Genomic DNA, 14,279 nt, shown 5'->3' with positions numbered 1-14,279 from the left:
TTTTCTAGACTCAATACCTTTCCATCTTCAGCGGCCGTTAATGAAATCAACGCTAGAAGGCGGAAACCAAAAGAGCCTATCACTTTTAATTAAACATGTCACAGAATGGATGCCATCATCGCAAGCAAATGCCTGCCTGCCTGTAGACATGGTCTGTCTTGTCAAAGAATGTCGCATGAAAAACCATCCACCTAATATACAACATGTGGCTCTTCAGTGAGAAGCATTCTGCATGTCATCTTCTTAATGAACGGTCACCCAGCATCCTCATCTTTCACATGAATAATTCATTTCTATTGTTCTGTACCGATGTTTGCTTCTTCATAGAAATTGATTCTTTTGATATTCAATTAGGTTGTACTCATGGATTTAATTTTTTAGTCGCCCATTGTGAATCCATATTGTTTTCAATTCCACTCCATCAAGCTCAACTTAGGTTCAAAAGCAAACATGCTAAAATTTGGTGTAGCTTCTAGTCAAAACCCCTTCTATTAATAATAATCATACACAAGTATGGAAGTCATGTGAATTATTCAATGAAGTGTGCTATAAAATGTCTATTCATAACATCCTTTAGTCGCATTCATTCAGATCGCTTTTCAGTAATCATTCAAGTTTTGTAGAACTGAGCTTGTCGAAAATAATGATATCTATATTAATGTCCATTAACAAAACTGTGGACTTTTATGAGATACTTCCGCATTTGCTTGTTATTCATTTGAAATATTAATAGACATTTCTTATAGAAACTGGGAGAATGGAATAGAAAATAAATTATAATATTAATATAAATATTTATTTATTGTATATGTTGTTTTATTGTATTAATAGAAAATATATGTAATAGTTGTATTTTCTCTTTAGTTTGTATTTCATGATATCATTATCGTTTCTCATGAGTTACTACTGTGTGTACTTGTTTTTCATAGATAATTTTTGTTCATATTTCAGCGAGTTCCAACCAGCAAAGCCAGCCGCAGCAAGTAACAGCAGCACCCAAGTTCATGTCCAGAGGTCAAACATATCGGGCAGTAATTGGCGATACACTTGTGCTCCCGTGTGAAGTTCAAGATTTGGGTGAGTGCAGAAAAATATCACTGATTTGTTTCTTAATCACATTATGCTTTTTCACTTGTAGGTATGAAAATTTTATCAATTTTTGTGATTTCCGATTTGAATCATTCCGGATGATTGGTGTTCGCTGTCGCATTGGTCAATCTGTTTTCATATATAAATATTAATACTGATAATTATCTCATTTTAAAGTCGAAATGGAAATTGAAAAAGTATCAGTAAATTTACTCTTGCTAAACATTCCCCGTTTCTTCATTCCACAACTAAACACGTGTGATTCTTACCATGTGAAAGTATGTCGATTATGAACGAAAAAACTATTATGATTGAATATTAATTATGAGACATGTAAATATTGACGAGCATGATGCGCAAAATCAAATCAAGTGGATTTTTTGTCTCTCACCTTTCGTGTTGCTTTACTTTACTGTTTACTGGTTGTCACAGTATTTTTTATAGTTGAATAACGATTAGCCTCCCGCTGCATCAATCGGTAGAGCATGAGAAATATTTCAATAATTATAAATCTGATCGTGGTTTTACTAGGATATAGTCTCATAAAAATCTTTATAGGCCCAGATATGAGCTTCCACAATAATACTGATAATTTATAAAAAAAAAATATATATAAAACTTATATCCTACAGTATTGAGGAATAAAAATAAATCGTACACTATAAAAATTTGATACATATATTAATAAAATATCTCAAAAATAAATCAAAGCAAAAATATATAGAGCGACAGAAATATATAATATAAGACAAAGCAATAATCGAAATCAATAAAATATCACAGGCTAATACTATTCTTTAAGTTCTATAGCACGAAATGTTACCATGTGCTTTCATTTCATGATCATATGCATCTATTTGCATGTGGCTTCGATATCAACTTGCTGATACTTGTCAACTTGGACGATTCTATTTAGAATCTAAATTTCGCATGACAAATAGACAAACTAATAATCCAAATATATATTAAATTCTATGGTTTCCAATAGATTTCTTTATAATAAATATTTTTTATCTCAGGGTGCGAGATTCGGCACCTGCCGGAATAGATAGATCAATAATTCATCTAGTGAATCAGAGCTACATTATATTATCACAAATTATATTGTAGAAATTAATGATCATATGAAGATTGTATTAATTACCTAGAACTTAGTATTCTTTTGATTGATGGATCTTTTGATATATGGATTGATTCGTTACTATCTAATAAAATACCTTTTATACTATTTTTACTTGCGCAAGTATTTTTACCAAATTCTTTATTTATAAAACCCTTTCGACGAGCTAGCTTTGATTCTTATTTCATTTCGAAGCAGTGAGGGCGCCCCATCACTATTTCGAATATTTTTCACTCACGTGCTGGAATTTTCCATGAGCTGCTGATGTCGATCCAAACTCCTGGTGGTCCTGGATATTTGTAGCCGGAGTCGTCTCTCCCAAGGGGTTAAAAAAATATTTAAAAATGACTTCTGCTTTACATTAGCATCACTTATGAAGTCTTATGAAAAAATTTAGAAATTCGATTTAACTTTAAGCTATCAAAGGTATAGTAAGATATTGCGCTCTATAATTTTTGGTGACATCTCATGGTGGTGGTTGGCAGGCAAGTGTCCAAGTTCTCTTTTCTAATTCACAATTTTCATTTCCGATTTCCAAATTTACATGAAATTTAAATATTCTGTTCCTCCGCCATTCATGGCTCAAATAGACCGTACCAAACTATTAAATTATTACTTATGTTACATCTTTAATAATTTATTTGCCTTCGTGCCGTATCCGAAACATAAACTGCACAATAATAATTTATAAATTCTTATCATTTGTAGAAATATATACAAATATATTTGAATCGGCTCACTATTGCCGCCTATCAATTGCCACCATTTGATTGGTGCATGCAAATTATTATAGTATTCATGCGCCTAGTAACCTCCTACTTCCTTAATACATTTAATTATTTTTGTTTGGGTTTTTTAATATGCTTTTTACATGCAAAGTAATTTTATAAAGGTTATAGATTGATTCTTATATTACAACAATTAGCCACGTGTAACCTTTGGTTCCTCAAGCTGAATACTGTTTCGCTACAATAAGTTTCTGCCAAGGTGTTTGGTCAGATTCTACGTTATGCGACTCGGTCGATCATTAGGTCGCCGGTCAGTAGATGTTTTACGCCTAACCTCAAATTTTCAATATTTTATATAATATTATAAGGTAGCAAAAATTATTTTCATTTCTATTCGGCTGTTGTACAATTTAGCCGTGATGCCTGATATTATCTAATCTTTAACATTATCATCTTTGGCGATGTTAGCCTATTATTTCACTTGGACCTATAAATTTCTTCAAATGGGAATTTTTAATTTATCCATTCGGATTTTTGAACGTTACATGGTTCACATGAAATCAGAGGTTTTCGTCCTGTTAGCATGTTCTCAATGACACGTCTGAGCTGGGCTCAAAAAACCAGAAACAAAATTGTAATGGGCTGTGTTTACTGTGCCTAAGAAAAAAGCGAGCGAATGTACGGTAATTCCATTCCGGTAGATTCCTGTGCATATCCACGGTGATATTTACAAATAGCTGAGAAGGCTGCAGGGGTAAGCCTGGATGCCGTAAAGCATGGCTGCGAAAAAGGGAGCTCAAAAGAGATGGATTCCGGCGAGGTAATAAAGGTTTCCACCTAATTCTAACTACACCGAAGGAGCTGATCTCAGAGAACGAAGGAGGAAGCGATGCAAAGGTGGTTGCCGGAAGACGAACAGGATAATAATTTCGAGAAGGAAGCCTTCTCTTGTGCTTGCCAGGGTTGTTTGTATCGGTGTGTGAGCTCCTTTTATTTATCCTTCACGTTGTCGCCACACTCCGGCTGAATATGTTGTGGCTGAGTGATATAAGTGAGTTGCACGGGCTCCGAGGAGAAATGATAGGAGCGAAATAGGAGATGTGGTGGTGTAAGTAGTCGTTGTGGAGGAGGAGATCAGTTACTCACTCTTGGGCGAGAGATCGAGTTGTAGGGTTAAAGGTGTGTGACAAGGCAAACAGGTGTCCACGCGTCCTCATCTAACCATTTTCCTCCTATCATTTTCCCGCTGTTCTTCGTTTCTCCTCTTTCTTGGCTGCTTTCCCCTTCGTCACAACCAAGCACAGCAACCCAATAGCTCTTTCTTCAGCTCGACAGCAATTTATGACTACGCTTTCACATTGTGGTGGCCTGCATACGTCTTCACCCTCTTCATGCTATATATACTCGTAGATTGTTCAATAATCATAGATCATTTCTTTTTCTAACAAATTTATCTCGTAATACTCAATTTTCTTAACCTCGAAACCAGGTTATCAATGATTCTATCATATGTAAGACCTTGACTAGTTTGCATCATTAATATTCTGTGCTTCAAGGATTTAGATTATTTTCCCAGCTTTGGTAATACGGAGTCTCTACGATTCGACTTCTTTCTCACAAAAATATTCAATCTCGCATGATACTGATGCTTTTGCGAGTGGAAATCTCTGGACAGAATATGATCTTAGGAATAAAACTATAATTGGTCCAGTTATCTGAATCTTGCTTCATCTTCCTCTGATGCTCGTCCTCTATTGATTTTTATCAATTTGACTAAACCAATAGATTATTCAATAGTAATGAATGATCAAGAAATGATGGGATTCTGAATTTCTCAAATGTGGATGAAAAATAGAAAATACATCAGTGGTAATAAGTAAACTATTTTCAAACGAATAGGAAATTGCATTGCATAACAAGTGAATAGAACATTAATTTTATGAGGAATTCATAATTCACTTTTGTGTCGTCTTAGCTAAATTTTAGCTGTCTCATTGAATCATGAATAAGTCTAATAAATTCCAAAACTTTAATTCCTGAAGATTGGAAATTGTGAGAGGATATTGCAACGGAATGAGATTCGAGGGTGATGATGTGCAGAAATTTTCAGTTATCAACCTATTCCGTTTGCGGTCAAGTTGCTGTGTCCATGAGGTGGAGGCTGAGGTGAGGCATACTTTCCGTTTCATTTCGGCACCCTACCATCCAGTCTTTGTGTTGTGAGGATGCCCTTTCCAAAACCAAGTCAAATCCCCTTATAAAGTGGAAAACGAGAAGGGGATGTCCGACTCCCCCAATTCTGAGTGTATTACGTGAGGGAAATGGGAGACGAATCTTTGGGGACTAATAGTGCAATAAGTCGTGAGGTGAGGGAGAAGCTATGATTTATTCGCATGTAAGCTGTTGGTGCAGAGGTGTCCGAAACCAAGGCGCCATCTATTATCAAAACAGACTTCCCCTTCTGCACTGAAATTCCAAACTGATATTGAATACGCAGGCATTGCAAGAATTTGTCAGGAATTCATTTTTTACTGAATCACGTGAATATAAGAGGGCTCTGTACCAGAATAGTAGAGATGAGATTTGAACTTGAAGTTTGCTGAATTCATCCACTGAAGTTGATCCTACCTATCAGACACTGAAGATTCAATTCTACGACAGTTAATATTCATACAAATGGAGTCTTGCATCGCAAGTTTGCAACGACGCTAGATTGTTTCGAAGCAGCCATGTATACAGATCACTGTGAGGTTCACAAGAAATATGTCGATTTTTGTCGTGACATCTCTCTAGGACTCTAGAGCCTCTAAAATACTCTTTAATTTCTCTTATGGCAGTGGAACAGTTGCTATTTATAAGCCTGCAATGATATCGGCCAAGTGTATTCCTATCTAAAATGTTTAGTTTCTCTCTAAAATACCCATCAATAAATTATGTGCGCATTTTGTCACTCTTTTCACAGATTCAGAACAGATTCTAGTCTGTGCTCCCTGTTTACACCTTAAAATTTCTCAATTTATGATCCTGATAATAACTTATCCAAATGCATTTGGATAGTGCATTCGAGTTTAAAATAATTCAATAAATGAATAAAATTAATTAAATTAAATGTTGTATTCGTTCAATTATAAGGTGCGTACAGATTTATGCGCCGCGAACATGAGCAATTCACTTTTAATCAGCTGATGCCAAGCTTTTTATATCTGTATTTTCACCGTTTCTGTAAAAATACAGATATAGTCAGCTGATTAAAAGTGAATTGCTCATGTTCGCGGCGCGTATACGCACCTTTAAATTTTTTCTAATGAGCTAATTTAAAGCTTCCCTACACTTTACCTAATTGAGCCTGATGTCGCCTGGGACTAACTGTTTGAGAAGTGAATCTGAAAGGTGATCCCATACGATATGAATATATGAAGAAATTTCTTTAGCCCACATATCTTGTTGGTTGTAAGCCATGGTCGAGTATAATGGATAACATCATTCATCATTGAAAAAACAACCTATCTAATACTTGGACCGTTTTCACAAACTTCTCAAAAGCACTTTGAAAATCTTGAGTGCTCGCGAATTTGGCACAGTTCTGGTGATAAAGTGGGGGAATTGGCATTGGTAGTGATTGGTAGTTGGAAAGTTGTGATAGTAGAGCCATGAGCCATGAGCCATGAGCCAGCCAGGCAGGCAGTGGTCGTGGATTGTGAACGTTGTCGCGTTAACAAGACGAATGAATCCGAAATAATCCGACGGCTCCCAGCACGCGCCCTCTGCTCGTGACGTCACAGCACCCTCTAACAATGAATAATGGCGTACAATAACAGGCCGAAGAACTGCCGAAATCCCCACGCGTCGCAGCTTCACCGTAAATTTCCGGCCAGGCATTAATGAATGCAATTTCCATTGTCGACTATGTTTCCTTCACTTGCCTCCTATCCAGAATGCATGCACTGTAGTTGCTGCTCATTTGACTACTGGGAAAAAATGAAGCGAACAGTAGAAACCTCCCCACAGACAACAAATAATGCTACCTGGTCCCATTCGAATTTGTCAGTCTAATTTCCTCCCTTTTTAATATAAACTCGGGATCACCTGTCCTGTACGGTACAAACCATTCATCAACAAGACACTCAGCTATTTGTTTCGTGAAATTTTGTTTTTCATTCGGATGAAACGCTTGTTTTTTATGTAGGTCTACAGGGAGATGTGAAATCCTATTATTGTGGATGACGACTTGGAACAACACCTGAACCTCGTAAGAAATCACTTCCCCCTCACAGAAACACTCTTATGTGTTGGTAACCAGCATTAGTCATGACAATGATTCATTTTGTTTCTTCCTTTACAGGAACATTATTATTCAATGTAATATATTTATCAAATCATTCTAATTGGAATATTCTGATTTTCATTTAATAAAATTTCGTCAATGAGAAAATTCAGGGACAAGAAATACGTAATTGAATTATAACAATTTACTTTCAACATATTCATACGTATTGCTGGAAATTTCCTATCAAGTCCAGGATGTCTATTATCCTGATTCCTCATTCAATGTTATCAGCATATTTTATACAGTATAACATGTAACATGGTTACTGCAGCCTAAGCCGTAGGTAGCGTCAACACGGATCAAACGATATCATTTTCAAGTCTCGCAAAACTATAAGTAATTCACATTGAGAAAGCCTCGGATATATTGTCAGTAAATTAGAAAAACGTTTATATAACGTAAAGAAAATTGGGCCGAGAACTGAGAAGGCAACGTAACCAGACAGGTATTTTGATTTTTAGACTTGAGTTTTCAAATAGGATTGAGTTATATTCATATTCATGTTAAAGTATGTATTTCCCAAATTCCCTCTATTGAATAAGATTTTAATAAAGATTCAGTTATATTAATATTTTCTTCCCAAATTACCTTTATTGTAAGTGTATTTTCTTATGAAAACTTTTTTTTCAACTTGTCTTCGGTTGAAAATTAAGATTTTGGAACCTCTTTTATAGTGTCACTCTGATATAGCATCATTGAATTTGTGATTGCCTTAAATGACGTTATAACCAAGCTCCATTGTTATGCAATTCTGTATGATGCGATTTTAAAGCGATGCTTCGATTGAAAAAAAAATGAAATTCTCCACCATCATCCTTCTCTCATTCATTTCATAGACTAATGCTGTAGTTCAGGTGTTGGTGATTTGAAGATTGGATGAAGACGAATGTAAATTTGAGAGAAGAAGAGGGAAAAAGAGAACATTTTGAAGACTTCTAAATAGCAGACAATAATGAGTTCTACAGTTCATACCACAGGTGTTACGTGATGGATACTATTATTCCATTTTTCAAGAAAATAAATGAATTCTCTCAGGAGGTCCAGATGTCTTTCAAATCCTGCTTTAAAAATATCTTGCTCTACTTTCTAGTTTCCCTTCAAAATAAATCCGTGACTGCATAACTGCATAAATCTGTGATTCGTTAAGCGATTTATAGGATCAATATCATTTGTCTTTGAATAAATTAACATGTTGGAGTACTATGCTGATATCGGGAATTATTTCAATATTTTTATCTCCCCTATTGTGGAATTAGCATCCATTGTAATAATGGTATCGTCTTGTCTTCGTGTGCACTGCTCTACCTTGTATCATTACAAAGTTCCTTGTATGGAGAATAATGATATTATTAGTTTCTCTGCATACTGCATTCAATCTGAACTGTGTTGCCAGAGTTTGTATGTTACATCCTATGTTCTTCAAATGAGTGTGTAGTTGATCACACCATGCTGTTGCACTTCATGAGCTGTTCGATGAGATCACGGCTGAGAAGTTAAATCAAAGCACACTAATTAGGTTCCTTATAGAGTTGGGATCTTAATTGGCGTTACGTTCATAATGCTGTTGAAGCGTAGATATTGCTGACATGCTCTTAGCAGAGGAGCTAATATTGCACCTTCATGTACGAAGAATACTAGCTTCGACTCTCAATGTACGTGATTAATCAGTGAGAAGTGTAATCAACTTGTACAGTATCATGGAACAAATAATCTTCAAAGAATCAATGGAGAGGAATATGTTCGTTATTGAGAAAACGTTACTTGTTATAGGGTTGAGAAAATATTGAAGATTGATAAAATCCTTATCCCCTAATGCAAATATAATAAACGATGACCAACAAAGCTAATCGCCCGAAAAAATACAGCTTCACTCTGTGAACATTAAGTAGCAGATTATAAACTATTGGAATATTCTCTGAATCTAATTCGTAGCCAATTCTCTTCTTATACCGTTTGACCAGTTATAGAAAATGTATTTGTTTTTAGTTGGTAATAGTTAATAATCGATGAGTAATTTATAGTCCAGTCAACGAAGAGTTTTATCATAAAGAAAATGTTTGGAAGATAATTTTTGACCCTACAGCTCTATTTGGAATAGTTCGTAAGCATTTTGAAAGCGAGCGACCAACTCCCCACACACTGCTCTAAGGGGGTGGAGGTGGTTTACATTTCGAGGGAGTGTATATGATTTTTTTCCCGCATATATCTCTGAAACTATGCATCTCACCAACATTACATTCTATACAAAATTTCATACAAGCTAATTCAGTCAAATATGTTCTCATATCTCTCATAATATGATATTTTCAAAAAAACATTTCTGCTTCAAATTTTTCGCTTGAGGGGTGTCTCAGCTCAGAGGGTAGGTAAAAGAATTTCATGTTCTCTTCCAACAAACCCAAACAGAGCTGCAGGGTGAAAAACATCTCAGTTTTCAACCTCCTTTTGAGACTTTTTTGCCTCTTCTAGCACTTAATTCAGGTTAGACCACGATTCAAAATTCGATCATCCTAGTCCTAGTGGGATAAACTAGGGGAGAATTGAACTTTGAAGATCCATAGAACTATTTAGAACTTACTCTTGGTGAAGTGGAAATGTGAATAAGAGAATATTATAATTTCCCTCTACTGCTCACATTATCAGATATGTGAGAGAAAAAATAATTTCAATATTTCAACCTTGTACAATATATTAGTCATGCTTGTCCCGAAAATTTTTCCAATTTTCCTGGAATGGCGGCCCCCAGGAGGAAGCATGACTCGAGGTCACAGTAGTCCTCTCCTCAGTGGGTCTGAGTGGAGACAAGCAGTTGAAAAGAGACAGACAAGTTCCATAACTATTCTCTTAAATATCAATGTACAGTAGATGAAATGTCAATGAATATTATAACAATAATACTATTAATATTTTTTTTATTGTAATAAAGATCATTTACTTTTACCAAGTAGTCAAATAGTGTCACATATAGGTTTCATTCACTATATACTCTTGAATATCAGAGTAGATCAAATTTCAAATGATATAGTAATAATTATTATATTATTACTCATATTTTGATGATAGGTAATTTCACTTTAAATTGATTACTTCTATTCAAGATAGATTGTTTAGTTCTGTCACAGTGGTGAACAGTGAGTTTGATATACCATTCAACATTATTGCAATACAACACAATCCAAACACATTCTGGTCAGTTTGAAATGGTATGGCATCCCCAGTTCCTGTTTCAGTTGTCCGCTGTGACTGTGAAGTTACAATCCAATAATTGTCAAGTCATATAAAACTACTGAAAAGGAATCTTAGCATTTCGATGTAGTTACTGTGAATTTCATTCTTAGATAATCAGTAATTTTTATTTTAGTGAAGTATTTGATGGAAGAATCAAACTCACATAGGAGTTCAGTAAAGATGTCAGCTGGTCACTCAATGTCCGGAGAAGATTGTTTTTGCCACAGAAAATCTATGAATTGTCAACAAATAGCACTGAATTTCTTTCAGGCAACCAACCTTAAAAGTGAGTCTGAGCAGTTACTGATAGTGATTGTACTATATTATCGGTTCTCAAACAGACTTTCAGGTCACAAGGGGCAGTAAAGGAATAATATAATAAATAGCTTTCTGATTTATCAGAATTCCATTGCGAATATTAAAAGTTGAATGTCAGTGGCAATAATCATCATAGATTTAACTTTTAGCAGCTATCAACCAGGATTAACAAGTTATTCATGGCAGCAATCACTTTTATATCAACCCTTTATCACTTTTATATTTATATATAATATTATAATTCCTCGTCATATCCAGCTTGACGATAGTACAGTAGTATCTCAACAGAAGCCTTCTTGTCGTTCAACATGTTAAGTTCTTCTCTCACTTGCCTCCAGATGTCGGAAGTTGTATTCGTTGACTGGCAGACGAGTGTGTGTGTTGGTATAATAAATGAATGTATGTGTGAAGCTGTCTCTTCCAACGCTGACAGTCGGTGTTTCCTAACGCCGTTTCGGTTATAAAATAAGTCTTTTACTGTGTTATTGGAAATACGTCCAAATTGTTACGGAAAGTCAACACCATTCTCCGTTCAGACGAATTCGCCGTCTTCTTGATAGATGATATCTCGATTATAATTTGTTCTTGCGGTGTTGTTCATGCGCTCACAGTACATAATATCATACATTCAACAATGCAAGTAAGGAAGTAAGATATTTGCCTGGTGTGTGGTGAATAGCGAGTGCTATGATGCTGTGATGTTCTATTCCCGCAATCAGAAGACACTATACAACTTGTATGACAGAGATTCATTTCGAATTCTAACTTGTTGAGCATGCTCTTCGAAGACAAGACTTCGTACAATAGAACATAATTTGCAGGGATATTTAATCACGATATTCAAAATATCAAGTATCAGTAAAACATCAAGTGGCGTTTGAGAACAAGTCTGTAACAGGATCAAAAAAGTGTTTCTTTTTGTGAAATTGAGTTCAGACAGATAACTGATAAATTGGTTATGTTATACATTAACAGTGTACGCGATGTGGAATAGAATAAATTTGGATAAGACGCCAATTCGATTTGTTAATCATCAGCATAGCGATTTTAAAAATTTTAGCTAATGTTATTTGATGATAAAAGCACACCAGATACTAGATAAGAGGTACTTACTCCTCTTTGACTTCTCTCTTACTTATCAGAAAGAAGTGCTATATAACTTCTTTTTGATAAGAGTGATTGAAAAATGTAACTGTAAACTTTTAAAATCAATGATGGGGCTTATACAATTCATTTAGCTTCCTTGACTAAATTATGTCTCACTTGAAGAGACTTCGTTTTATTCTGTTTGTAACTGTAAAAGAGCTACAAATATCTTATTCATAGATGTCGAGCATGAAGATAAAGCAAGAAGTTGTCAGCTGAATATTTTGACATCGACAGTAGCCTACCTGTCTCACCAACATATTCGACCATTTTTGTCCACCATCAGATATACGGCGAGTTATAAGATGTATCTTTGGACATTGAAATCTATCCTTATAACTGTCACCAGTCACCCTAACTGTTTGCAAAGCTTTCAAACGGACATTATCATATTCAGAAAAAAGAGACTTGTCTTTTATGTAGAACTTTCTTCACTGGGAAAAATATCAAGAAAGGAGCCGTTGATCTCTCTCAAGTCAAGTATCACATTCGTTTATACATTCTCTCACACACAGCGGAACATACATATTGTCACAGCTTGGAAAATATCGACAACGATTTGCTGAACAAAGGATGCCATACCTCATATTGGAATAGTGTTCTCTAGTTCTTTGAAGATGAATATCTCACATTCTGTCCATGCATATCGCACGATAGATTCATTTAAATTTGAATGAACCAGACAATAGGGTTCAAACATAGGGATTGGAAATAATTTTCGGACTACATACTCCTTTGTGAAGCAGAATAGTTTCGAGTACAATTTTGAACAATTCATTCGAATCTCCAATGAATACTCTCCAAGCAAAACTAATGAGTTCAAAACACACTACATAGTGCCTTGATAATTTATTATCATGATAAAATGTACCATAATTCTATGATGTCAGTAGTTTAAAAAAAAGTTTAGATTGGATATGATTGGTGAATTAATAAAACTGTGTTATATGAACATTTTAGTGAATCTTCAATCTCCAAGTAATTAATAATGACTCACAAAAAAATCTTCCACGTCATTGATGGTAGTAGCCGTCTTAATAAGCGTGTTGAAATGCATTTATGATAACGTGAGGTGCTAACAAGAGTGGAATTCCTTGTCAGCATCTTATATACCAGGACCAGGACTCCTGGGAATCATCCAGCTTTGAAGTCGCAAGGCCGTTCTCATTCTTCAACTGTTCTATAACACAGTGAGACCAATCAATTTGAAACGAACTATCCACACCGTGGACGCTGGGTGCCATCAGTCTTTCCACTCTTCCACAACGATTCGATCCAATTTCTCTCTCCAGCTCGCATTCTATTCTATTCATTTTAACGTCTCTCTCAGATACCTGCCTTCATCTTCACTCGTTCCCTAGCATCCATCTCAATACTCTATTGCCGTAATATTCGACCAGGATCGTATCGACTCCCACATTTCTGAGACGTTTCTCTTGATAAGACGAACCATTCATTTCTCATAGGCTTCATGAATAAATTATCGCTATCTGTGCCCTATTGAACGTGGGCGCTATCCAGGCAGCCAGCCCTGCTCCAATCTCTTCATCTGACTCGTACTAAGTAAGGCCGGTCACCTCGGATCGGATGCAGATGTCTTCAAGGAGCAGCCGACTCCGAAATGAAAAACGGCTCACTTCCGATGAAATATTGGAACAGCTACTAGCCTCGACAGTTCTTCGGCGAGACGTTCTGCATTAATAAAATAGGACGAATTTCAACCATGGAGTATGGAATGTGAGTTTTCTCTATATCAATCCTTTGCACTCCATTGTTCACTCTTCTACTTAACAATTTCAAGATGAGTGACGATCATCATTTTTCAATATTTCTGATAAATCAATTGAAATCATGACACTGAGTTCCGTATCTAAAAAGGATTCTCAAGAATGATATCAGTCAAGTGAGGTTTGATTGTAACTATACTCCGTGTAAAACTACTTTTGACTTTGAGGAATATTCGGCGCAGAGGAATGGAGGGAGATCAGCGAATTACTGTGATAGATTGAGTCATGGGTAGAAGCGCTATCCGGAGTATAGCTCCTACAATAATTTTTCTGATTGGTTCGTATTATCTGTTGCTGAGCAATCAAAGCGTGATAATATACAATCTAAAGAAAGGTGCGTACACACGTATACGCCACGAACACGCGTATTCCTCTTTCGATCAGCTAATGGCTTTGATTTCTGTATCTTCCTTATTCTGTGCGAATAAGCGGATGAAAAGCGGAATGCGCGTGTTCTTGACGAATAAGTCTCTACGTACCTTGTATGCAATCGGGAAATTATGACGCTCGGTAATGAATACCATTCTAAAATTACA

The 14,279-nt window shown here is 35.7% G+C and overlaps 1 protein-coding gene across 2 annotated transcripts in view; it reads left to right on the top strand.

Moving 5' to 3' along the window:
* LOC111055642 (limbic system-associated membrane protein) overlaps nucleotides 1-14,279 on the top strand; it is a 208,870-nt gene that overhangs the window by 103,733 nt on the left and 90,858 nt on the right. For both annotated transcript variants that reach the window (XM_039423482.1, XM_039423483.1), the window contains exon 2: nucleotides 952-1,077. In XM_039423482.1, coding sequence (XP_039279416.1) covers nucleotides 952-1,077 — 126 coding nt within the window. The remainder of the gene's footprint in view (nucleotides 1-951; nucleotides 1,078-14,279) is intronic.

This window comes from Nilaparvata lugens, chromosome 3 (genome assembly GCF_014356525.2).
Source record: "Nilaparvata lugens isolate BPH chromosome 3, ASM1435652v1, whole genome shotgun sequence".
NCBI classification, from domain to species: Eukaryota; Metazoa; Arthropoda; class Insecta; order Hemiptera; family Delphacidae; genus Nilaparvata; species Nilaparvata lugens.
Note: the sequence above shows the minus strand (reverse complement) of the source record. Positions and strands in the feature narration are given on the sequence as shown.